The sequence below is a fragment of the Camarhynchus parvulus genome, chromosome 18 (genome assembly GCF_901933205.1).
Source record: "Camarhynchus parvulus chromosome 18, STF_HiC, whole genome shotgun sequence".
NCBI lineage: Eukaryota > Metazoa > Chordata > Aves > Passeriformes > Thraupidae > Camarhynchus > Camarhynchus parvulus.
The window spans coordinates 10,219,215-10,243,264 of record NC_044588.1 but is presented as its reverse complement, the minus strand read 5'-3'; the positions used below and the strand labels follow the sequence as shown (position 1 = coordinate 10,243,264).

The 24,050-nt window shown below is 57.9% G+C and overlaps 1 protein-coding gene across 1 annotated transcript; it reads right to left on the bottom strand.

Moving 5' to 3' along the window:
• Nucleotides 1-839: 839 nt before the first annotated feature.
• On the bottom strand, nt 840-22,271 carry RHBDF2 (rhomboid 5 homolog 2). Its single transcript, XM_030961928.1, has 19 exons — nt 22,173-22,271; nt 10,784-10,891; nt 9,050-9,202; nt 8,852-8,958; nt 7,880-8,072; nt 7,596-7,808; nt 6,830-6,955; nt 6,358-6,491; nt 5,929-6,135; nt 5,690-5,801; nt 5,265-5,339; nt 4,811-4,972; nt 4,123-4,223; nt 3,629-3,692; nt 3,415-3,509; nt 3,137-3,212; nt 2,286-2,386; nt 1,931-2,084; nt 840-1,357 (listed from the first exon to the last, which is right to left on the bottom strand). The coding sequence occupies exons 3-19, from the start codon at nt 9,176-9,178 to the stop codon at nt 938-940; spliced, it is 2,469 nt and encodes an 822-aa protein (XP_030817788.1). The 5' UTR covers nt 9,179-9,202; nt 10,784-10,891; nt 22,173-22,271; the 3' UTR covers nt 840-937.
• Nucleotides 22,272-24,050: the final 1,779 nt, after the last annotated feature.

Sequence of the window (24,050 nt, the reverse complement as noted above, 5' to 3'; positions counted from 1 at the left end):
ACTGTGCAGCCTCGGGCAGGGAGAGGGCAGGTGACAGCCCCATCCTGCACTTCCCCACCTGACCAGCACCACCGGAGGAAGGAAGGGCTGCCTGGGTCTCCATGCTTTGAAAAAGGGAAAGGGGAACCAGCAGGGACTCAAGGCAGAAGGTGGGAGCACCGACAGCTTCCTGAGAGGGCTGTGGGCTCCAGAAGCAGCCACAGGAGCCCCCCAGGGGGTTTTTCTCCATGGCTGCCTCCCACCATGGCACTACAAACACTCCTTGCCACTCCTCCCCCTCCAAAAGGAGAATTTCACTGAAATAAGGGAAGGAAAAGCCCCCTGCCCCAAGTCCTGCCTCTCCATCCAGCGAGGAGCCAGGTGGGAAGGCACAAGCCTCCTTGGGAACCTCAGGGGGAACAGGACTGAAAAATATCTTTAAAGCTCAGCCCTGAACATCTTGGAGCCACAGCAGAGACTCCAGAGAGCCCAAAAGGGGGAAACCCTGGGCTTAAAGAGCTGTGGATAAAAAAAAGTGCCCCTGCAAAAAGGGGGTTGTGTTCACAGTATGAGCTGCAGCGCTGCAGGGCACCGAGGTGGGACAGGCAGGCAGGGACACAGGCTGGAGCCTTCAGCAACTTCACCCATGGACTGGGAGTCCAGCCTGGCCATGGATAGACCAAAATCCCACTTCCCTCAGCCCTTTCCCCACACAGGCAGCAGCCAGAGTGAGTCCCCAGGCCAGTTATGGCTTTCCAGCATCAGGAGGGAGCCCCAAAGGGTTCAAGGCAGGGCTGGCTCAGCCCTGCATCCCCAGCACTGAGCAAGGGGTACCCCAAACCCACCCTCCCTGAGGACGGAGCCATGCCCAGAGTCTGCCCCATCCTGGAGCAGCCACCACCATCTCCCACAGGCTGGGGAGCACCCACCCCACGGGAACACGGGCCGTGCAGCAGGGTCAGTGCAGGACCTGCTCCAGCTCGTACTTCTCGCAGAACTTGCTGGTGAAGGGCAGGCAGGTCAGGTACTCCACCCAGCGCCAGTTCACGGGGTACACGTAGAGCCACACCACCAGCGAGGCAAAGAGCCCCAGGAAGACCAGCAGGGACACGATGATCATGGCGCGCTTGCGCAGCTTGTCCACCGTGCCGAAGGTGATGTAGGGCAGGAAGGCGAAGGACAGCAGGAGCCCGCTCAGGAAACCAAACAGGTGGGCAATGTTGTCGATCCAGGGCAAGAGGCCACAGATGAAGAGGAAGAGGACGATGCCAAAGAGGTTGAGGAAGGCTTTCCAGGGTTTCTCCAGCACTTGCCAGCTTTGGAAGAGCTCCACGAAGAGGCAGGCCAGCAAGCCAAACTGGGAGCCGGCAGGGCCCACCTGCAGGAGTGGGGGAAGTCAGGGCTGGGCTCTGTGTCACCCCAGACACACCCCGTGTCCCCCAGGGATCACCTCCTCCCCTAGCAAAGGGCATTTGGCTCCTGCATCCCTGTGCAGGATCCAGCATGGGGCTCAGGGGTGGGAGCCCTGGCACAGGAGGATGAGGAGGGGAGCAGGGTGGTGCTGTTTTGGCAGAGCTGACACTTTCTGTGACTCAGCAGCCAGACAGCATCAGCCCCTCGCAGACCACAGCCCCATCCTGGCACACCTGCGGGGGGATTAGGGCCCTTGGCATGATCTCATTTAAAGGCTGGCAGCAGATTAGCCATCTGCCTGCCCAGGGACCCCGCACGCTCGCGGACACGTGGTGACATGTGACACACATGGCATGTGCCAACACCACACGTGGGGCAGGGACACCCCCTCCTCCTCTCCCTGCAGCAAACCCTGCCAGGGGGTGAGAATCTGTGCTCCAGCCCCTTCCCCAAACCTCTGCCCAGGATGAGGATGGAGAGGGGCATCCTTTGGTCCCTGGGAGCTGACAGGATTTGGGACAGACCCCCAGACCCTCACCTCTGCCCTGTAGGGTAGGAAGATGGCACTGGCCAGGTTGCCCGTGATGCCACTGAGGATGAAGATGATGGAGATGCGGTGCCAGCCTGCCAGCTTCTCCAGGTCCCGCAGCACTGTCATCTGGAACGTCACCGACACCAGGCAGTGGATGATGCTGGGGGAGAGGCCCTGGGTTAGAGACCCTGCCCAGCCCTCCCACCCAGTGCCCCAGGGCACAACACAGCTCACAAAACACCCCCACTGAAGGCACTGTCACAGTCTGGGAGTGCCCTTCCCTCCTCTCTCCCAGCCCATCCTGGTGGGCACTCCAGTGCCCGGTTCCCCCATGCCTGGGGATATGGGGGCTGTGGCTCACCCAGCGTGCAGGAACAGGGACAGCCACAGGCGGTAGAACTGGTCAGGGACCTCTGGGTTCAGGAAGGGCAGGAGCCCACAGACCTCATCCAGGCAGTGCACCTGCAAAGGCAGCAGGGTCATCCCCAGAGCCACAGGGAGCAGAGGATGGGTCACACGGATGCCAATGATGCCATGTGTCAGCTGTGAGGGGATTCTGGATGGTGTGGGGCACCCACACTGCTGTGGTGCTGGTAAAGGTGCTGGTAAAAGATGCCTCCTGCCCCACACCAGCAAGGTGGGTGTCACAGACAGCTTTTATGGAAAATCCCTTCCTTAGGACTTTTTCTCCTGAGAAGCTGAGAGGCCTCAGGAACATAATGTAAACAATTATTATCTGCTGCTGTGGAATGCAACAGGTGGATCTGTGATTGGCTCATGTTGGTTTGTTTGTAATTAATGGCCAATCACAGTCAGCTGGCTCGGACTCTCTGTCCGAGACAGAAGCTTTGTTATCATTCTTTGCTATTCTATCCTTAGCTAGCCTTCTGATGAGATCCTTTTCTTCTATTCTTTTAGTATAGTTTTAATATAATATATATCATAAAATAATAAATCAAGCCTTCTGAAACATGGAGTCAGATCCTCGTCTCTTCCCTGATCCAAGAACCCCTGTGATCACCATCACAGGTGGGCACAGCAGCAGGAGCCTGGCCAAGAGCTGGGCAAGGCCCTGCACTTTGCATCATTCCTGCTCACACCCATCCCAACCATGTCCATGTCCTGGCAGGACACTCTGAAGCCCTTTGGCACCAGCATGGCTGCTAGCACTGAATCCCACACGCCCTGCCATGCCTCCCTGGCCCTGCTCACCTGCGAGCAGAGCGTTGCCTCCTCGTGGAAGTAGCCGTGCATGAAGTCGCAGTACTCCCGCGTGGTGATCTCGCAGCTGCCAGGGGCAGGAGGGGGCTCGTGGGGACAGGGCACACTCAGGACACCCCTGAGCATCCCCCGCTGCTCCCAGCCTGCTGCCACTGTGCTTCCCACCCCCAAGGCTCTGTAACCCCCCCAGGCACAGCTCTGGACGCTGATGGGACAGCACGAGGCAGGAGTGCAGGGGGGGAGCCAGGCCAGGTGCCCCCTTTGCCCACCTGCCCTTGGTGCCGATGCAGCAGGGCCTGCCCTTGATCTCGCAGTCCAGGTGGGCCAAGCCCGTGTGGTTGGTTTTGGTCTCGTAGGTGCAGATCTAGGAGCAGGAGGGAAGGGAGCCCTGGTCAGAGCCCAGGCCCAGGCTGTCCCTGCAGGCCCCTGCCAGGCTCATTGGCACCATGGAGCCACCAGCTGATGGTGGCACCGGGCTCTTACCGGCCACTTGGTGATGTCGTCTGGCCACACATGGGGTGGGTTGGACGCAGGCTCCTCACACGTCCTGGCAGGAGGAGCAGGGTGAGTCAGGTGGGCGCCCCCAGCACATCCCCCCTGCAGACCAGGAACCCCCTCAGGCACAGCTCTGGGACCTGCCTCAATCCTGCCCACCCGTGGGTGCCCCACAACACCCCACAGCAGCTCCTTCTGCAGGTGAACCCCACAGAACTCAGAGCTGTTGGACAACCATGCCCATGGATGTTCCCATGCCAGCACAACACAACAGCATCACCTGCTGCTCCCTGTGTTACGGACAGGCCCTGCCTCAGTTTCCCCACTGATTCCCTCTTCTTTATGACTCTCCTAGTGTGCAAAAACCTCCCCTCCCCTCAGACAAGAGGATTCAAGGTATCCCACTGGAAAGGCAGCTCCTTCTGCCGTGTCCCACACACAGCCAGGTGACAGGGCCACCCCCACCCAGCTGCTACATCTACCTGGGGTCCTGGTGACACACAGCCCCCGAGGTCCTCTTCTCTCCCGAGCCCATGGCTGGTGCGTTGCTGCCCGGCCACTTGATGAATGTTGCCAGTGTCTCCTGCAGGGAGCATGGGGACACTGAGGATGCAGCAGGGAATGCACAGCTCTGATATATGGTCTCCTCGAGCCAGGTCTCATAAGCTCTTGGAGATCTATAGCACACCCAAGATAGCTCAGCTACCTTAGGAGGTATAAAATCAGCAGGATGGCTTCTGTGGCAGTGTTGGAAATAGAAAAGCTTTAATAAAAGGCAAAATAACAAAACTCTTTACAGAGAAAAACTGAACCAGGTGCCAGAGGTTCTTGCTCCTGGTAAAACACCTCACAAAAGCCATTAGTTTCTTTATTCTCTTCTTTTTCTAGTAAATTGCTTAGGCGGGACTTTTTGCCTCCTGTCCAATTGGCTATCCTTAAGTTTGAGGTGAAGTCCCCCAGGTCCTACGAGGTGTCTTTTTACCTAATTGAGGAGAGAAACTTCTGGGCTTTTTCCCTTTTTAAAGAGACAAAGGATAGTTTGGTCACTCCATCAACAGGGGCCACATTCCTCCAGGGCTCTGACCGCCCCTGCATCCTGCCCAGGGGCAGTGCAGGGCTGAGATGGCTTCCCCTGCTCTCCCCAGCCCTTCCCACGGCAGGGGCATGCACCGAGCAGTCCTGGGGCAGGGTCTGGATGCAGCCGGAGTTGTCGTTCTGCACGCAGCAGCCGGAGCCCCGCTCCCGGTCCCGCTCGCGCTGGATGAGCCGCTCCACCTGCCGGTCCTTCCGGATGCACGGGGAGAACTTGGCTCCCAGGTGGATCAGGTCGATCTGGCAGGGAGATGCCAGTAAAGGGGATTTGTCTGTGCACCTGTTTAGCAGGGGCAGGGGGTCTCCCCAGGCAATAGACAAAGGTGTCTGTCATCCCAGTGGAGGGAAAGCAGCACCCTGTGATGCCACATGTGCCAGTGGGATGGGGGCCTGGGACAGCAGGCTAGAGTGAGGAAGCCAAGCTCTGTCCCCCTGAGGAGAGGAGCACTGCAGAGAACCCCCTCAGCTCAGGGCAGGGGAAGCAGAGGGCAGGGCCTGAGACCAGGGGCCAAGGGTCGGGCAGGGTCCTTACCGAGCTGGGCCCAATCCAGAAGTTTTCCTGCTGGATGTACTTGACACTCTCATAGACACCCTTGTTCCTCAGCACCTGCCAAGAGAGGCCAGGGTCAGCTCCCACTGAAGGGATGATTGCTGTGGGGGGCACCCCTGTCTCACTCCACTCAAAAGGGGCTGAGCAGCCCCTTCATCCGAGGGGAAGGGCTGTGGGTCCCACTAGCAAGGCAGGAGAGGGGAACAGCTCTGCTCCCACCACATACTCTGCTGCAACACCGTGCTGCTCGTCCCCTTGCCCTGGCCATTTCACAGAGCCTCTCAAATGCTGGCTCTCAGTGTCCCATGGTGTCATGCTCCCACAAGATGCTCCCAGTCCTCACAGGAAGCATGACACCATGGGACACGGGTGGTTACAGTCCCCCTGAAGGATGCTCTCAAACTTACTAACTCTGTCGTCACGTGCTGGGCGAAGCCAATGGGGGCGATGCCGTAGGTGCCGATGACCAGCAGAGTGATGAGAATGTGCACAAAGGTGATCCAGTATGTGAAATACGGCCTGGAGGGGACAGGACCCAAAACTGGAGATGGTCAAAGATCTCTGGGCAAAGGGACACTGCAGTCCCCAAGCACTGAGGAAGACACACATGCGAGTGGGGGTGTCCCGTGTTGTCCCTGCCCCTCACCGGTGGCTGTCGGTGATCTCCAGCTGGGACTGCACGATGCTGCTCAGGCTGCGCCGGTAGGTCCTGTTCAGCCACTTGCCCACCACACCCAGCCCGTAGTAGCGTTTCTTGCGGTCGAAGGCGAAGTGCTTCACCTTGGAGGCGATTCGCCTGCCCCGCCGCGGAGCCGTGCCGCCCGGCACCGAGGCCAGCCGGGCACCCTCCCGCCTGGCCAGAGAGGAGAAACCCATCACACCTCCCAAAAGAACAGCTGAGAAACACCCCACAGCCAGAGCTATGCCCTGAGGTGGGGCTCTGAGCACCTCCTGGCTCCATTCTCCCAGCATCATCATGGAAGTGCCCAGTGCTCATGGCTGGGGACATTGTCCTGCCTGCAGCAGGGCACCTGGGCAGCCTCAGGGGCAAGGCCTGCTGAGGGTTGGTACTCACGGGGTGGGCTGCTCCACCTCAGGGGACACCCTGGCTTCCTCTGCCACCTGGTGCATGCGTAGGTACGTGGCCGAGAGAGGAGGTGACTCAAAGACGTCATCGGGCATGGAGTACGTCTCATCGTGCATGTCCATCTGGAAAGGGGATGGATTGTGTCCTTGGATATGTGTGATGGGTCAGAAACTGACTGAGCCCACACCCCCTGACTGAGCATCTCCCTGGCCAGGGGGCATGGGGGATCTCCAATGACACCCCACTAATGGCCCATCACAGGGTGTGAAATGTGCCCAGATGGCAACATCGCTCCCTGTCACACCCAGGGCTGGGGCACAGCAGCCACCGATGCCTCTGTCACTGCTGGGTGGAGTGCCAACACAGGGATCCTCGTGAGAGCCCTGCTCCACACCCAGCCCCCTGTGCAGGGCGCTGGGACACACCCCAGCTCCAGCAGCCAGCATGGAAAGGTGCTTGCCTTACTGAAGAAGGAGGAGTCCAGGGTATCAGCAGCATCCACCATGTCCTCGTCCATGAAGCTGGGGTACAGGAAGCTCCTCTTGCTCCTCTGCTTGGGAGCCAGCGGCTCCAGGACAGAGCGCCCCTTTGGCAGCACAAGCAAATGAAGGTAAGCAACCAGAAGCCCTCAGTTTTTGCAGCACTGAGGGTTTCTCAGATCTTACGTCTCCAAAGCCAAATGGCAAAGATTAAATCCCAATCAACCACCATAGCCCCTCATGTGGGGAGGAACTGGCAGAAGATGCTGCCTTTAGCCCCTCAGAATCCACACTGGACCATGGCCACATTAGTCAGCATGACAAGTGACCTCTGAATTCATCTGGTCTCATAACCACAAACCCATCCCCAAGGCTTGCCCAGGGCTCCTCAGGACCAAGAAAATTGCTGGAGAGGCTTCACTGCCCCTCAGCAATGGAACCCAGAAATTGTTTATTTCTCAGATTGTCCAATTTCCACTTGCCCACCACCCCCAAGGGGTCAGGTTTCACTGCCCCTCAGCAATGGAACCCAAAAGTTGTTTTTTTTCTCAGATTGTCCAATTTCCACCAAAACTTCTACTTTTAAGTAGCGCTCAGGTTAAAAAACCCAATCTCCCCCCTCAAACCCACCCTGGAGAGAGCAGTCTCCATGCACGGCAAACAGCCAAGGAACAAAGACGATGGGTGAAGGACAGAACTGAAACCCAGCTTAGGAAGGTGATCCCCCCTCACGCTCCCAGAACTCACACGGAGGAGGGCTGCGGCCGCCTTGAAGCTCATGTGGGCCACAGACTCCCTCTTCCTGCGCGGCAGGCGGCCGTAGCCCGAGCGGATGCTGTTGAAGGACGCCAAGGAGACCACGCCGGGGGTGAGCGGGGGCAGCACGTGGTGGGGCGTGTGGGGACGGTCGGTCTCGTCGGGATGGCGGAAGGGACGGCCCCTGGCCAGCGGGTCCACGATCTGGGAGAGGGATCCGCTGTCAGCGCTGGGAGAGCAAGGCTGGCAGTGGGACCCCTCATCCCGAGCTCTACCTTGGGCATCTTGGCGGGCTTGGGCGACTCGGTGGCTTGGAAGGAGGGCACCTCCTGGCTGGGCAGCTCCATGTCGCGATAGGCGGGCTTCAGCTTGCCGTACCTCATGCTGCAGTGCTGCAGGCTCTTGCGCTGCCACTGCTGCCGCTTCCCCTCCCAGTCACTGCTGACACCAAACCACTGCGCCGTGCCCCTGGACACAGGGTGGGCACAGCTGTCACACAGCTGGCCCCCACACCATGTACCACCATTGCACCCAGCCATGCCCTCTGGCAGGTGGTTGGGGTTGGGGTGTCTCAGCCCAGCCTGCAGCAGGGCAGTTTTGACCTGGGTCAGAGGTGAGAGGAATAGCTGATTTGTCTTTCCAAACAAGCTGTGGGTCTGCTGGTAGATAAAACTAGCACTGGGAGATAAACAAAGGGAAGGATTCCACTGACTGATGAATGGAAAAAGATATTTGTTTTTACAAATAAACTTTAGGTTTGCTGAAAAACGAAATTAGACATTGAGAGATGAAAGAAACAATGGGGAAGAAAAACCCCTAAATTCCATAAGAACTAAAACTTAAAAGGGAGGGTTATTAGAGGGAAATCTTTGGTATCAGGAGTATCAGGGAGTCTGTACCTCTCAAGTACCTCAGCCAATGGGGGAAAGAGAGAAGGGAAATGCGGCCGGGAAATTGGGATAAAAAGGGAGGCTGCGTCCTCCAAAAATTTGAGAGATCCCAGGGAAATGCCCCATGGCCTCTCCCTTTATTCGAATAAAGCCAGAAAGGGACTCCTCTGTCTCCTTTTTGGACATAAACCTCTGGTGTTTGTGGACTAATTTTCTTAACAAAGGGATGTGTAGGAAAGTGATTCTTGCACTTCCTACTGAGACAAAACCCTCCAACCCCACCTCAGATCCTCTGCCAGCACCCACAATGTGCCCCTGTGAGTGAGCAGCCCCGGCTGGAGCCCAGCCCGCCCTCACTTGCGGATGCTCTGGGACAGGGACGTCTGCCGGCGGAAGCCGGGCCGGCGCTCCGGGCGCGGCTCCTGCAGGCTCTTGCTCTTGCGGTACACGGGCACCTTGGGGGGCTGGAAGGCAGAGCAGGGGGGCATCAGGGACACGATGGCACCTGGCAGCCGCCCAGGCCCAGCGTGGGACGGGCACAGCTCCAGCACTCACCTCCTTGCGGGCGCCATCCTCCTCGGCCTCGCGGGGCGGGATGACAATGGACAGGTTGGGCGGCTTCTTGCTCTGCAGGCGGCTGCTGCTGCTGGAGCGGCTGCCCCCGTTCTTGTCCCCGGCTGACATCTCCGGCTGGGGGTGGCTGGCAGGCTGGCAGAGTGCAGGCAGTCAGACACAGGGGAGAGGGGTTCCCCCAGGAGCTTGTGTGTGAGGAAAGGCTCAGTGAGAGATGGGGTCTCATCAGTGGGGCGTCACCAGACTGAGCGCCCTGAGTCCCTGGCTGTGCTGGTGAGACCTGGCCATCATGAACCCATCATGAACCCAGCTGCTGCATCCCCAAAACTCACGTTACTTCCCTGGGTTTGGGTGGGCAGCAAGGCTTGCATTAACCACTCACTCCCAGTCCCCCAGGGGTCACCAACACCTGCTGGGAGTAGGGCAGGGACAGCAGCAGTGACCAGGTCAGAGCATCCCCATCATCCCAGCACATCCCAGTGGGACACCCAGGCTTCACACCCCGCCTGGATGAGCCTGACCATGTGCCTTGGAAATATGGGGGATCCCAGCAAGCCCTGCCAGGCCCGTGGCACACAGCTGCAGCACAGGGAACACCAGCACTCCCAGTTTGGGAAGGGAGCCAAGGGGAGACAGCAGGGGATGTCTGCAAGGAGCTCCTCTTGCCTGGGCAGGGGGGGAAGGGAGGGGATGCACAAGGCCTGAAAACACCTGATCCACTTCCCCACATGCACCACAGCTCCCACGTGGAACTGTCACGTGTTGGGGTGCCCCATGAAGGGGAGATGCAGGACATTCCCCTCTGGCACGTGCATGCTCACACCAGGCTGGGAGACTGAATCCTCCCTGGCACCATGCGCAAGGAGAGGGAAGCTTAACAGCCAAGACGTGGTTAATTCCTCAAGAAATCCCCTCCCAAGGGTCCCTGCAGCCAGCTCTACCAGGCAGGGCTTGCTTTGCAGGGAAAGTAATTCCATCAGAGTGCAAGAGAACAAGTCCCAGATCCTATTAGGGGCTATGAGGGCAATCAAAAGGGAGGCACAGCCCTCTCTGACCTCCTCTGCTTGACCATGTGCCAGTGCCCAGGGACTCACACAGGTCTCACAAACATCTCTTGTCCCCCAGGACAGCCATGGCCATGGGAATGGTGTCACTTGCCACGTTTGCACAGCGCCACTGGCTGCAAATTGCCAGCTTGATCCACAGGCCTGGCTCCTCTCCCTGCCCAAGACCCCAGTGACCAGACTCCTACAGCTCTGCTCTCCTTAGGCAACATCACTTGAGCAAGCAGATGAGTGACTGAGATCCCACCAGCCCCTTCTGCAACAGGATGCCATTGGCAGCCCATTCCCACAGCAAGAGCCAGGGACAGGGACACTTTTGCAGCTCCCTTGGCACTCGGAGTCCTGAACACAACCCTCCCCTTGGACCACACCACAAGCAAAGTCTGGCTTAAGCAGCATGGGCTGCCCAAGGAATCAGCTTCATGGGGATGCAGGAGTCCAGAACCAGCTCCCCAGGGAGGGGAAAGCCTGGAGTGGGCAGCACTGGCAGGAATGGCTGCCCTCCATCAGCCCCTGGGCCATGGGATAGTTTTCTGCTCCTGCACTAAACCAGGTGCTGGGCTCCCTCTCCAGCACCAAAGCTGGGAGCAATCAACTCCCACATTTCTCCTGGAGGCTCAGCCAGTGCTGGTCCCCATGAGGGTTTCCTCACCTCATAAGAGTGACAGGGATCCTGTGCAGTGATGCCAAACACGCACAGCAGCCTTCCTCTGCTTCTGTCCTTCACACACGGGAGCTCTGGGACACGGCTGAATTCCTCCTGTGGGGAGAGGCTGAGATGAAAAACCACTCATGGGCAAGCAGGCAAGGGCTGCAGGAGCACCCTGGCAGAGGGAGAGCTGAGTCAGTGCTCCCCAGACCCTGGGACAGGGCTGCAGGTGGCTGGACACCAGGGACAGGGATCAGCTGCTGGCACGGGGCAGCAGGAGCAGGAAAAGCCCCCATTTAGAGCAGTGCTCCATGGCAGGGAATAGCATGGGGTAGGCAGGGAGTTTTCCCCTGCTGCTGTTTTCCTGGCTCTTGGGAAGCAAGACACCCAGGAAGGGCAGGCATGGACTTTGAGTGCCTCACTGGGTATTTCATAGCTGCTAAACTGGGAGAGTGCCAGCCCCAGCAAGTAAAACTTTCCATCCCATTGGTGAGCTGGAGGCTCTGTTTGTTTTCCTCCCAGGGCAGCCAGCAGAGCCCGAGATGGCAGCTGCTCTGGAGAGCTGGGAATGGGAACACGCTGGGGTCAGAGCAATCCCTGGGGCACCCTCATCCTCCTCCAGCTCTGGGGAATGGCTCTGAGTGGTAAGAAACACAGAGATTGGAGCCAAATTCTTACACCCCCATCCCAAAATCCCATCCCCAATTGCTCCCATTGTAGGATGGTTGGGATGGATGGAGATGAGAGATCTCTGAGGCCAGGTCTGGAACTTGGGGTTTATTGCAAAGGGCCTGGGTGCAGGGCCCTGCTGGGAGCTGCCAGCCACAGCTCAGAGCAGGCTGAGAGAAGAGAGGGGGAGAGAGTAAGAGAGCGAAGTTCCCATTACAATACAATAAATCTCCTGTACTGAATATTCTAATTTTCACCAGCCAATCTAGTATAAGATACAAATCCTACAGCATTTACATACAGCCTAGAAGAATCACTACATCACCATACTGTGTTACATTTTAAACCCTAAAAACTCCTCTTTGGCCCCTTCTGCCAAGCCAGCAGGGTCTGCTCTGACCCTTGGAGCTGGCTGCAAGCAGAGGGTGTTGTTCCATCAAAAGGGGATCACCTTCAGCCGGCCACACCATTGTTTTCCAGTTGTTCAGTAACTGAGGGATCTCAAAGCTTGCTTTCATTTCAATCTCGCTTATAGTTTCTATATTCTCAAAATCTTTTGCCAGGCAATCATATTGATAAGGCTTTCCCGTTCCATCTTCCCCAACACCCATCACACCCTGGACAGCCCCAGACCTCTGTGCTTCCCAGCAAAGCAAGTTTGCAGCATGTTTAAAATCCTGGCCTGGCTTCCCCCCAGCTCCCCAGGCAGAGGGTGGAGGGCTGGACTGGCCTCTCCCGAGGTGACTCAGGCCAGGGGAGCTGGCACAGCCTGGCTGGCACCTGCTGTCCTGTCACGGTCACGCGGCCGCAGCGCTGGTCACGGCTCTGTGCCTTGGCACTCCTGCCATTGAGAGGGAGGGGGAGGAGGGCAGCGGCCCCCGAGGGCTCAAGGCTCCTTTGCCACACAGCAGCCACCCCCTGAGCACAGATCCTGAGCCACAAGAGCCTTATCCCGTGCCAGGTGGAGAAATCCCCAGGGGACGGTGCTGGGATGGTGTTTGCCAGCTCACCACGTGCCTGGTGCTGGTGCCCAAGGCCTCTGGAGCTGGCATGCTCAGCGTGGGAAGGGGCCAGACAGCGTCTCCATCCAGAGACAGCTGCCCCAGGCTTGGCCCTCCGGATCCCCTGGGACAGTCATGGCCATGGGAATGGTGTCACTTGTCTCCCTGGGGTCCCCAAGCTTGGCCCTCCAGGTCCCCTAGGCTCCCAGGTCCCCAGGCTTGGCCCTCCAGATCCCCTGGGGTCCCAGGTCCCCAAGTTTGGCCCTCCAGGTCCCCTGGGCTCCCAGGTCCCTGTCACCCCCAGCCCTGGCACAGAGGGCTCTGCCACCAGGAGCACGGCTCCCTGCCTGACAGCCCTGGCACCAGCCGCCCCATCACAGGGCACAGCTCAGCTGCAGGTCCCCAGGGAGCCTCAGCCCAGTCCTTGGACACTCAGGGTGGACGTGGTGGCTTTGTCCTGGGGACAGGAAAAGGAAGTGAGAGGCGACGTGCGGAGCCGCCACGGGGGGATGGCTGAGCACGTGCCCTGCTCTGGGGACAAGGCAGGTCACAGCAGCAGGGGGGACTTGGCAGCAGTCCTGAGCTTGGTAGGAGCTGTGCTTTGGGCTGGAAGAAAGGTCCTGGGGACAGCACGTTGTCACTTTGGGCTGAAAAAGATCTCCATGCACTGGGGCTGCTGCCATTGTTGGAGTGATTAATGGGCAGGGAATGGAGGGGGGACACCTGGTCTGGTTAGTGAGAAGAGATCCCCCCCTGTCACCATCTCCCCCCTCCCAAAGCTCTTGACCACCCAAAGTCACCAAAACCATCCAGAAGCAAGGGACAGCCTGTGCTCCAACAGCCCCTTTCCCAAGAGGGCAGGCGTGCTGGCATCACTGGGGATGAGCCTTCAACCAAAAAAAGGCACAAGGAAGGTGACCAGGGCTGGCTCCCAGCCTCAGGGCAAAACCAAACAAGCACTGACCAGAGGAAGCACACCAAGGAAGAAAGTGATGGAAAAAACTGTGTGGTTCATACAAAGTGTCAGGCAGGACACGCTGGGATGGCCCAAGCAACACAAAGGGACCATCAGCAAGGTCAGGTGAGCAGAGCTGGGACAGCCAAGCACAGCCAAGGCACAAGACAGCAGAGATAACCCTGCAGAGCAGCCCTGGCTGGAGTTCTGTTGCCATTGATAAAGCATTCCCTTTCCAAAGAGAGGATTACATATGCTTGGACACACAAAGACATTTACTCATATTTGTTCTCCCAGATACAAAAAGAGAGAGAGAAACTGAAATCTGTATGCATGCAAATATCAAGGAAAAGATAATAAAAAGCCAGAAGGTCCTCACAGGAACCACAGTCCAAATTCATGTATGTATATGTATGTATGGAAAAGTATGCTAAGTTGTTCTTATACATCACATTTGTAAGGTTTCATCTGCTCCAGACTGCTGATTCTGGTTAATACTACCCTAAATTTCCAGATCTTTCCAAGTGTGGAATATGGATGCTTGGAGAAGGATCAGGATCTCTGTTCCCGAGCCTGTTGGCACTGGAGGAAGGGACATTACTGCAATAACACTGTCTCCAGCTGCTGCAGTTCAGTGGGAGCAGAAAGCAGCTCTGAGCCACCCAAGGGTGTGGGGCAGCGAGTGGGACCTCCAGGAGCACCCATGATACCCATCACCCTGAGCATGATCCCAGCTCTTCCTCTGCACTGCACAGGGCAGGGAGAAAGGAGCCAGCAGTGCCACAGAGCCCCCAAAACCCCCACAGCCTCTGGCACTGCTGGCACCCAAGAGCCCATCAGGCAGAGCTGCTGCTGCTGCTGCCCATAAATGATTCATGAGCACGTTAAAGACCTCTCTCAAGGCTGGAGCCACGTTAAAAGGTGCTCCCAGTTATTAAGAGCTCCAGATAGGAAACTCAATTTGTGCAGCTGCTCTGAGCATCGAGCTCCCGTGGGCTCACACCCGAGCAGAGACCCAGCACCTTTCAGAAAGCTTTTCACCATTTTGCAGTCTCAAGTTTCAGGGCCGGAGAAAAGGAGCCAAAGCACAAACAGCTCTTGAAATAAAACCATATTATTGGAGAAGAAAGAGAAAAACACTCTATTTTTCCTTATGTGTCCCAACCCTGTCACAATGCACTGGATGGCAAAACTGATATGCAGGGTTTTGCTCTGAGTCTTGAGAGAGGCCCTCTGTGCTTCAGAGGGGATGGTCAGCTGCCCTGTCCCTTATCAGTGAGCCACACAGGCAGCATGGACACCCACAGGGGCTGAAATCCACCCCTCCCTGCTGGCTGGGGTAGGAAGATGGGTATGGATGAGTGCTGAGACCCTGTCTGATCCCCAGGGCGTGCAGGCAGGCAGCACCACCTCACCCACACCACCATCAGAACATCCTCTCCCATTCTCCTCTGTCAGGAAGGACATTGGGCAATGGCAGCAGGTTTGCTGGGCTGGGAGCACGGCACGCCCCAGGAGGAAGGAAAGCAGCTGGGGAGACAGAGCGTGGCAGGTGGAGGTGCCACGCTGGGGCTGCTGATCAGGAGAGCCCTGCATGGGGACACAGGGACATGGGGACACAGCAGACTGGGCTGGGCTTCCCTGCTGCAAGGCCTGGAGGGCCAGGAATGTGGCCCTGGGCTCCCTGGCAGTCCTGGGTGATGCCATCCCCATGCATGGAGGGAAGGATTTGCCTGCAATGCCTGGGAGTGGGTGGAAAAGCCACGTGGAGGATTTCCCACAGCCCATTTCCCATTCTTGTTGATGTTTTACCAGAACAAAACCCCCACCCAGCCCAGCAGACAATCCCTCCCAGCCTGCTGGGGTGGGCAGCAAGTCCCACTGGGCTGGGGTCCCTCTGTGCCACCCACCCCTCGTGTCCCCAGCACGCTCCCAGCACAACAGCCCCAACCAGGCAGCGCTGCACAAACCATTCCCGGCTTCCAAAGGTGCTGGAGTGGCTCTGGCTGCACAAGGGGACCCTCAGCCCACTGGCCCCTTCCTCAGGCTGGAGCTCAAGCCAAGTGAGGAACACACAGGTGGAGATTTTGGGTCACCCCAGAGGCTTTGGGGACAGCAAAGGGCCAAAGTCTCCCCCAGGAGTGAGAGAAGTGCAGCAGCTCCACTGGTGAACGTGCAGAGGGGTCAGCTGCTCCACAGGCAGGGTCACAGACACACAAGGAAAGCTCTTTTTCATTTTTCCCCAGCCTACCAGGATTGATTTAACTTGGTTTTACCTAAGAACTGATTAATTACTCAAATCTACTCCAATTCCTTATTAGCTGGGCTTAAACACAGAGTGCACAGACATGATGGTGCAAATGTTTCAGGCCTGGCTGCACCTTCTGGAAGGGGCTGAGGGCTCCCAGGTTGGTATTTACCCAAGGAAGGTGACAGCCTGCCTGCAGGCCACGTGCCTGCTATCCCCATGCTGCAGGTCATTGCTGAGCTCACTCCCACTTCCCTCCTGGAAGCAAAATTCCTGGTATGAAAGGTCAGTGGGGCTGGAGGGGACATTCCTCCCCCTGGTTCATCTGCTGAGCGCTCATTCTTCCAGCAGCTCTTGGTGCCAGGGTTGCCCTGCAGGCTTCCCCAGTGCCCTGCTGCCTGTTCCAGAGCACACCAAGGCACCCAGAGCAGCACAGGCCCGGCAGAAATGCCCCACATTTACAGAGGGATCCCCTGCCCTGGGCTCTGGCCATCCCACGCTGTGTGGGAGGCGATGCTCAGCCCTGTGCAGGAATTTGGCTCAGCCCAGGGATGAGATGAGCCCTGGGCTGGAGCCCCTTGGCTGCAGCTCCCTATCTCTGGGAACAGACTCCTTATCTCAACACAGCAATTCCAAGGCGTTTACAAAGCGCTGCTCGCCCTGACAGGCCCTGTGCAAAGGGGGAGCCCTGGGTGGACACCAGCAGCCTCCTCCTTTCCCATTCCAGAGCCAGCTGCTCCCTGAGGAGAGGGGAGAAAAGGACCTTGTGGTGTCCCTTTGGGCTGTCACGGTGACACCTCTGCTGGCAGGGGGCTGTCCCCAAACACCCCATTCAGTCTCAGCGCTCCCTGGCCCCAGGACAACTGGGGGAAGCTGCTCTTCCCTCCTCCCAGCCAGCAGCAGCCAAGCGTGGGTGGGCCACTCCTCAGCTTCCTTCCTTTGCCTCCTGATTGCAGCAGGGCTGCAGCACCCAGACCTGCACCCTGCAGGGGAAGCCTGGCTGGGAACAGCTCATCCCACCCAGCTCACTGCAATCCCTGCACAGGTGTAGGAGCCTTGTAGGGGAGGACAGTCGGGATGGATGGAGATGAGAGATCTCTGCAGCCAGGTCTGGAACTTGGGGTTTATTGCAAAGGGCCTGGGTGCAGGGCCCTGCTGGGAGCTGCCAGCCACAGCTCAGAGCAGGCTGAGAGAAGAGAGGGGCAGAGAGGATGAGAGGGTGAGAGAGTAACAGGGGTAAGAGAGGGAAGTTCCCATTACAATACAATAAATCTTCTTCTGTGTTGAATATTCTAATTCTCACTAACCAATCTAGTACAAGATACAAATCCTACAGCATTTACATACAGCCTATAAGAATCACTACATTACTATACTGTGTTACATTTTAAACCCTAAAAACTCCTCTTTGGGCCCCTTCTGCCAAGCTGTAGGGTCTGCTCGGACCCTTGGAGCTGTCTGCAAGCAGAGGGTGTTGTTCCATCAAAAGGGGATCACCTTCAGCCGGCCACACCACTGTTTTCCAGTTGTTCAGCAACTGAGGTATCTCAAAGCTGCTTTCATTTCAATCTCACTTATAGTTTCTATATTCTCATTTTGCCAGGCAACCATATTTACAAGGCTTTCCTGTTTCATCTTCCCCAACACACAGGGAATCCCACACTCACTGGAACCTGTGCACTGTGATGCTCTTCCCACCACAGCATCTCCATGGACCAGTGCCAGCCAGGCACTTTGCAGCCTCTCAGCTGCCCAGAGCTGGAGATGGGGTCTCCTCAGCCATCTCCAAGCTCCTCCTGCCTGCTGTCCCACCCCTGGGATGCTGCTCCACACATCTCACAGGGGCTGGAGATGCTGCTTTTGAAGGAGCCACCTCCATGTCCTCCGCAGGAGAGCTTGAACTGGGTTAAGCCACCATGTTCAAGAGGTGACTGGTTATGGGATCACCCTTGGAAAAGCTGTAGGACAGCAGCACAGCCCTGGTGACACAGCCCTGCTCATTCCATGGAGGAGCTGAGGCCAGGCAGGACACACCAACACCGTGGGCTGGGGACTCCCCCCGGCTGCCCATGGGCACAGGGTGCCCCCTTTGGGCTCACAGGTGACAGGAGGTCACTGCCAGCCCTGCCTGGCATTCCCAGGAATTCCCCTACAGGAATAACTCCATCAGACCCCAGCACAAGCTGCAGCATGACAATTGAGGAGTGAAGCCACCCCATGGGGTGGGAGGGGGCACTGGCACACTGGGCATCTTGGGGGGCACCAGCCACATCTCTTCTGCCCCAGGTGGGTCTGTCAGACCAGAGGAATGTCACTTTTAAGCAATAAATCAATAAAACACAAACCAACAGAGCTGTTTGAAGGAGGGCTCCATTGCCCTGGGAGCTGCAGCAGCTGGAAAAGGTGCCTGGAGATGGGAGGGATGGTCCTGTGGGATGGCTGTGAGGCAGGAGCACCCGCTGGGGGACCACACACCACCCATCTGAATGGCTCCTCACAGGGCTGGGCATTCAGCACAGAGCCCATCTGCCCTCCACACTGCTCAGTTCCTTCCTCCCACCCAGGGTCAGCAGCTTGAGAAAAGGCCAGGGAGCTCCCTGGGCACTGTCCTGCTCCCTCCTGCCCCACGTCCCACTGCAGCCTCTGCGTGAAAAATGCATGTATTTTATGATTGGCTTTTCGCAAATATTAAAATGAATATTATGTGTGTTGTGTTAGAAAGTAATGCTGTATTAATTCTGTTAAGTGCTGAGTTAAATATAGTTATAGGTTATAAAAAAAATGTTAAAATAGAAACTATGCTGTGTAAGAAGCTTTGTTTAAAAGAAAAGACTTGCAGTGAAATAGCAGCCCCAGGACACCTAAATCTTTCAGAGAAAAAGAATTTATTGCCTTCTTATCAGAAGAAATGAACTTCTTTCCACCTCTCAGGTGCTGTCAGGATTCAGAGGAAGAAGCTGACACTGACCAGACAGAATCCTGTGTTTGAATGGAATTTATGCATCATGTATGAAATGTATGAATATGCAACAGGCTGTTGTTTTTAGGAGTTAATCCTTTGTTAATGTGTGTCCTTTTTCAGGCTTGTGCTGCCCAGGAAAAGGTACCCAGATGTCTGTAACTTTTGTCTTTTATTGTCTCATATTGTCCTAATTCAATTTGTCCAAATTATTATTACTCTAATTGTATTACTATTCTTATAACTATTTCATTACTATTAAACTTTTAAAACTTTGAAAACAAGTGATTGGCGTTTTTCACACCCTGGCAGCACAGCATCAAGGGGGTTCGTTGGTTTACACCTCACTGCCCCTGCCCCCAAGGCACAGCCACAGCATCAGCCCCGCTCTTGTGCTGCACAAACTGTCCCCCAGGTGACAAGCTGTGGTTTCACTGGACACCTCTGTGCTCTGTGACACCCTTGTGGCATTTCACAAGTGGGGAAACTGAGGCACTGCACTACAGTAAGGCTCCCTGCCTGCTCACCCTGCAGGGAGCTGGTTCCTTCTCCATCCAAGCCCACACAGCTCTCCCAGTTTGAAGTTCCTGGAGGACAAGGGTGGAGGAGGAAGCCCTCACACGCAAACCCCATAAATATTTGCTCCCCTGCCCTCCCAGAGCAATTATTTGGGGGTTTCCTCAGTTCTGTTCTCAGCTAACATGACCAGCACCCCTCAGGGCTTGACCTTGGAGTGCGAGTCCCCAAGGACGAGGGGGACACACAGGTCCTGTGTGGTGGGCAAGCAGAGGCCAGGGTTGGCCTGGGGTCCTCCCTGGCTCCATTTTCCACCCTAAATGCCTCATTAAGACAGCAACCACCAAACAACTGCCTTTTTGTTGGTTTTTTTTTAAGTAAGAGGGATTAAGTACCAGCGCCAAGGGTTTACTCCATACCCAGCAGCACACACAGAGCTCTCCAGGCTGATTTGGAGGCCAGGAAATGACCACAACTCGAAGCACTGCACACCCCCAAATGACCACAACTCCTGGATGCCTGTAATTAACAGGGACTGTGCCCACCCCCGCTGGGAGCTTGTTGTGTTATCAGACATCTCAGGGCCGGCAGGACAGCAGAAACCCAAAGTCATTAGGCAAAAAGCTCCTCCAGAGGGGGAGAGTTCATGATCCCATCACTTGTGGGCCCATAGAGGTTAAAGTAATTAATTTTCAGCTTTCACTAATTGACTCCTTCAGTGCTGAGCCCCTGTCAGCACCAAGCCTGCACTCGCTCCTCCGGGTCAGGTCCCTGCAGGACTCCCAGTGCCCACGGGAAATGTGGAAATGCCTCACGAGCCCCGTGTTGGTCTGGGCAGCTCTGCAACCTCCCCACCAGCTGCTTCTCCACCACCTGTCTCCTACTTTCCTTGGTAATGAGCTCTGTTCTGATTCCTGGCTTGTCCCAAGGGCTGTTTTCAGCTCAGGAACAACCTCAGGGAAGGAATAACGATGTATTTGGGGGATCCCTCAGTTTCACTGTAAGAGCTAAACGGGAGCAGCATCCAAGAACAAAACACAGAACAAGAGGACAGCTCATTTTCATCCCAGCTCACATTGCCCGGGTCCCTCAGTGCATCCCAGTGAGTGAATTCCCCCTGAGGCCACCCAGCAGTGCCCTCCCCACCGCATTCACGCCGCCCTGCTCTGCATCCCCGGCTCGGAGCTGCTCTCCCGGCATCCCCAGGCATCCTTTGTTCCTTCCCCCGCTCCGCTCCCCCTTCGGGCAGCGCCGCTCTCGCACCCCGCGCTCACACGTGCATGGAGAGACAACCCCGGGCTCGGCCCCGTCTCGCAGAATCTGCACCAGGGCTCTGTTGTGGTGTCAAACCCCACTCTGTGGTTTGCCCTTTCGCACTCCGGGGCTTGCAGCACCTCCAGGTGTCCCAGCGCAGCTGCAGCGGTGCCACCCCCACCAAGGGAGGTGGCGGATGGTCACCGGCTCTACAGCAGGGCTGGCAGAAGCTGCCGGCCACATGAGCAAGCAGCAGAAGGTGCTGATCACCCCATTAACTGCGAAGGAGCTGGGAAGGGCAGAGCCCAGGGGCAGCGGCTGGGAGCCCAGGGAGCTGCATGTGAAGCCAGAGCTGACCAGGGTAGCACAGGGAGAGGCAGCTCTGGTTTCTCCCATCTCAGCTGCAGCTGAACCCTCCAGCTCATTTTGGAGGTGGGACGATTCCAAACTGGTTATTTCCCGCTTGGGAAAAAGGCAGGAGCCAAAGGATGCTGCTTCAGAGGGCACAATGGAGCGAGCTGAGTGGGCAGCGTTTCCTCGCTCAGGACAGCCCTGGCACTGGGGTGGGGAGCACTGCCCAGTTGCCCAGCTGGGCTGGAGGCTGTGTGCCCAGGGCAGCAGCAGCAGCACGATGAGTTCACCCTGGAAATCCCCAGGAGCAGCCATCCAGGGGCTGGGAACGGGCAAGCAGGAGAATGTCCCGGCTCCTCGTGGCACGGATGACGCCACGCTGGGGAAGAAGGCGGACACTTCCTCTTGCCACAGGGACCCGGCGGTGACAATGCAGCCTCTCGGGTCTCCTTCCCCCTGCAGGGAGTGGGCCTGGCGGGCTGAGTGAGAACTGCAGGGTCTCAGATCACCGTGGGCATCACAGTCTGGAAGGACGGGCTCTGCCCAGTCCTGCTGGCCTGGCAGCAAGGCAGGGCAGGATGGGGTACAGCTCAGCCTCACCCCTCTATCCCAAACCTGGAGGATCAACAGCAAAAATCTGACTAAAATACCCACGCACAGCATCCCTCTGCTGCCGGCGGGATGTACACACAGACGGAGGGTGACCCGACCCCTGCTCTGTAGGTATTTTGCTCGCCTGCGAAGCGCTGGTGGCAGCACTCGCCACTCCAGGCAGCACGTGGGAGCGTCCCAGAGCCCGCAACCCAACCCCAGAGCAGCGACAACAACAAAGCCCCGGCGGGCGGGGGGCAGGAGGATGCCCGGGCTCAGGGACCGGCCCCTCCGCTGCCCACCTGCCCTCGCTGCCGCTGCCGAGGGGCGCTGCCAGCCCCGCTCACCTGGGCGGGGGGAACAGCAGCAAACACAAACAAAAAGCACCCGCCCGCCCGGTTATCGGCGCCACAAAGTAGGTTAGAGCTTTCCTGCCTGCCTCGGCAGCGGGCAGGGTTTTCTCTCCGGCCGGTCACCCCGCCGGGACGCGCACCCACTTCCCCCTGTGATGGAGGAGGAGGAGGAGGAAGAGCCCGGCCCCCGCCATCCGTCCGGACGGCCGCGCTGGAGGCGCCGGGCAGGGCGCGGGGCACGGCCCCGGGCAGGGGGATGCGCTCCGCGCCCCCCGCCCCGCAAAGGGAGCGGGGTGGGACGGGGCAGCCCCCAGGCAGCCCCGCGGGGCCGGGCCGGGCCGAGCCGGGCGGGAGGCGCGGGGCGGAGGAGGAAGCTGGCGGGACGCGGCGCTCACAAAGCAGCAACAAACCGGGCGGTCACGGAGCGAAAGGCGCGGAGGCACCGGGACCCCCGCCCCGCACCGCTCTGCTCTGCTCCCCCCTGGCCCCGCTCACCTCGCTCCGCTCCTGCCCCCGGTGCCACTCCCGGTGCCGGGGCCGGTCCCGCGGCAGCGCCGCCGCCTCCACCTGGGCCGGGCGGGGCTGGGGGGCGGGCCCGGGGCGGGGCCCGGCGGGGGCGGGGCCCGGGGCGCGGCCGGGGGCGGGGTCTCCTCCCGGGGTCTCCTCCCGGCGTCCGCCCGTGCCCCAGCCGGGGTTCCCCCGATCCCATCTATGGGAATCCCCCATGGGAATGGGTCCCTGCGGCTGCCCCGCGGCACCGGGAGCCGGCACGGCCGGTACCGGCACTGTCAGGACTGGGCGCTTTCGGAACCACATAAGAACTGCTCACCATAAGAACTGGTGACCAGTTAGGACTGGGCCACCGTAAGAACTGGTCACTGTTAGGACTGGATGCTATTAGGACCAGGCACTATTAGGACTGGTAACCATTAGGAACGGTCACTACTATTGGGACTGGTCAGCATTGGGGCTGGGCATTATTCGGACCAGCCGCTATAACAACTGGTCACTGTTAGGACTGGGCACTATTAGGACCGGGCACTATTAGGACCAGGCACTATTAGGACTGGTCACTAATAGAACCCGTTACTATTAGGACCGGTAACCATTAGGAATGGTCATTACTAGGAACGGTCACTATTAGGACTGCTTGGTATAAGAATTGGTCACTGTTAGGACTGGATGATATTAGGACCAGGCACTATTAGGAGTGGTCACTATTAGAACTGGCGGCTATTAGGACTGGTAACCGTTAGGAATGGTCATTACTAGGAATGGTCACTATTAGGACTGCTCAGTATTAGAACTGGTCAGCATTAGGACTGGGCATTATTAGGACCAGCCACTATAAGAACTGGGCACTGTTAGGAGCAGTCACCATTAGGACTGGTCACTATTAGGATCAGCCACTTTTAGGACTGATCATTATTACAACCAGTCACCATCAGGACTGGTCACTATCAGAACTCTCAGTATTAGGACCGGTCATTATCAGGACCAATCACTGGTAGAACTGGCCACCATTAGGGCTCTAAGGGATGCCCACCTGACCCCACACCCCAGCAGTGGGCACTCCGGGGTGCGGGCAGGGATGGGCTGGCACAGCCCCGGGGCTCGGTGGGCACTCCGGGGTGCGGGCAGGGATGGGCTGGCACAGCCCCCGGGCTCGGTGGGCACGCCGAGGTGCGGGCAGGGATGGGCTGGCACAGCCCCGGGGCTCGGTGGGCACTCCGGGGTGCGGGCAGGGATGGGCTGGCACAGCCCCTGGGCTCGGCGGGCCCAGGCATGTCCCGCCCAGCCGAGCTGGGGCAGCAGCGGCCGCAGGGCCGGTCCTGTCGGCTTTCACAGCCTGACTCATCCCGGGCTGGCCAGCTCAGCCCCTCGGGAGCTGCACCTGCTCCATCACCACCAGCGCTGGGCTGTTCTTCCACAACAGCCTCACTTCAACTCCCTCCTTCCCTGAAGGGGACCCTCCGTGCTGGCCGGTTGTGGGGGCTGAGGAGAGACCTTTGCAGATCGGGTTTGGCACGGTTTTGTTGCTGAGGGGTCTATACAGGACAATATGCTCTGGATTTTGGCACAAAATAAATTCTTGATTCACAACTAGCTACAGGTTCCAGGCTGAATTTCCAGCTGGGACCAGGCAGGATGAGGAATTTTATGCCTTGCTGTCCAAAACTACAATTTCCCCTTATATTTCTTTTCCCTGCACACTCAGCCTGCATTCACTGGTACCTGTCTGGGCGCTGAGCTCGTGCTCTCATCAGCCCTCTCTGCCTTCCACGGCTTCATGCTCAGCAAATCTGCTCCTGGTTCCTGGTGGAGGGGAGGGTGGGGGAAGCTTTTGGCTGCTGCCGGCTCCTTTGAAGGCGT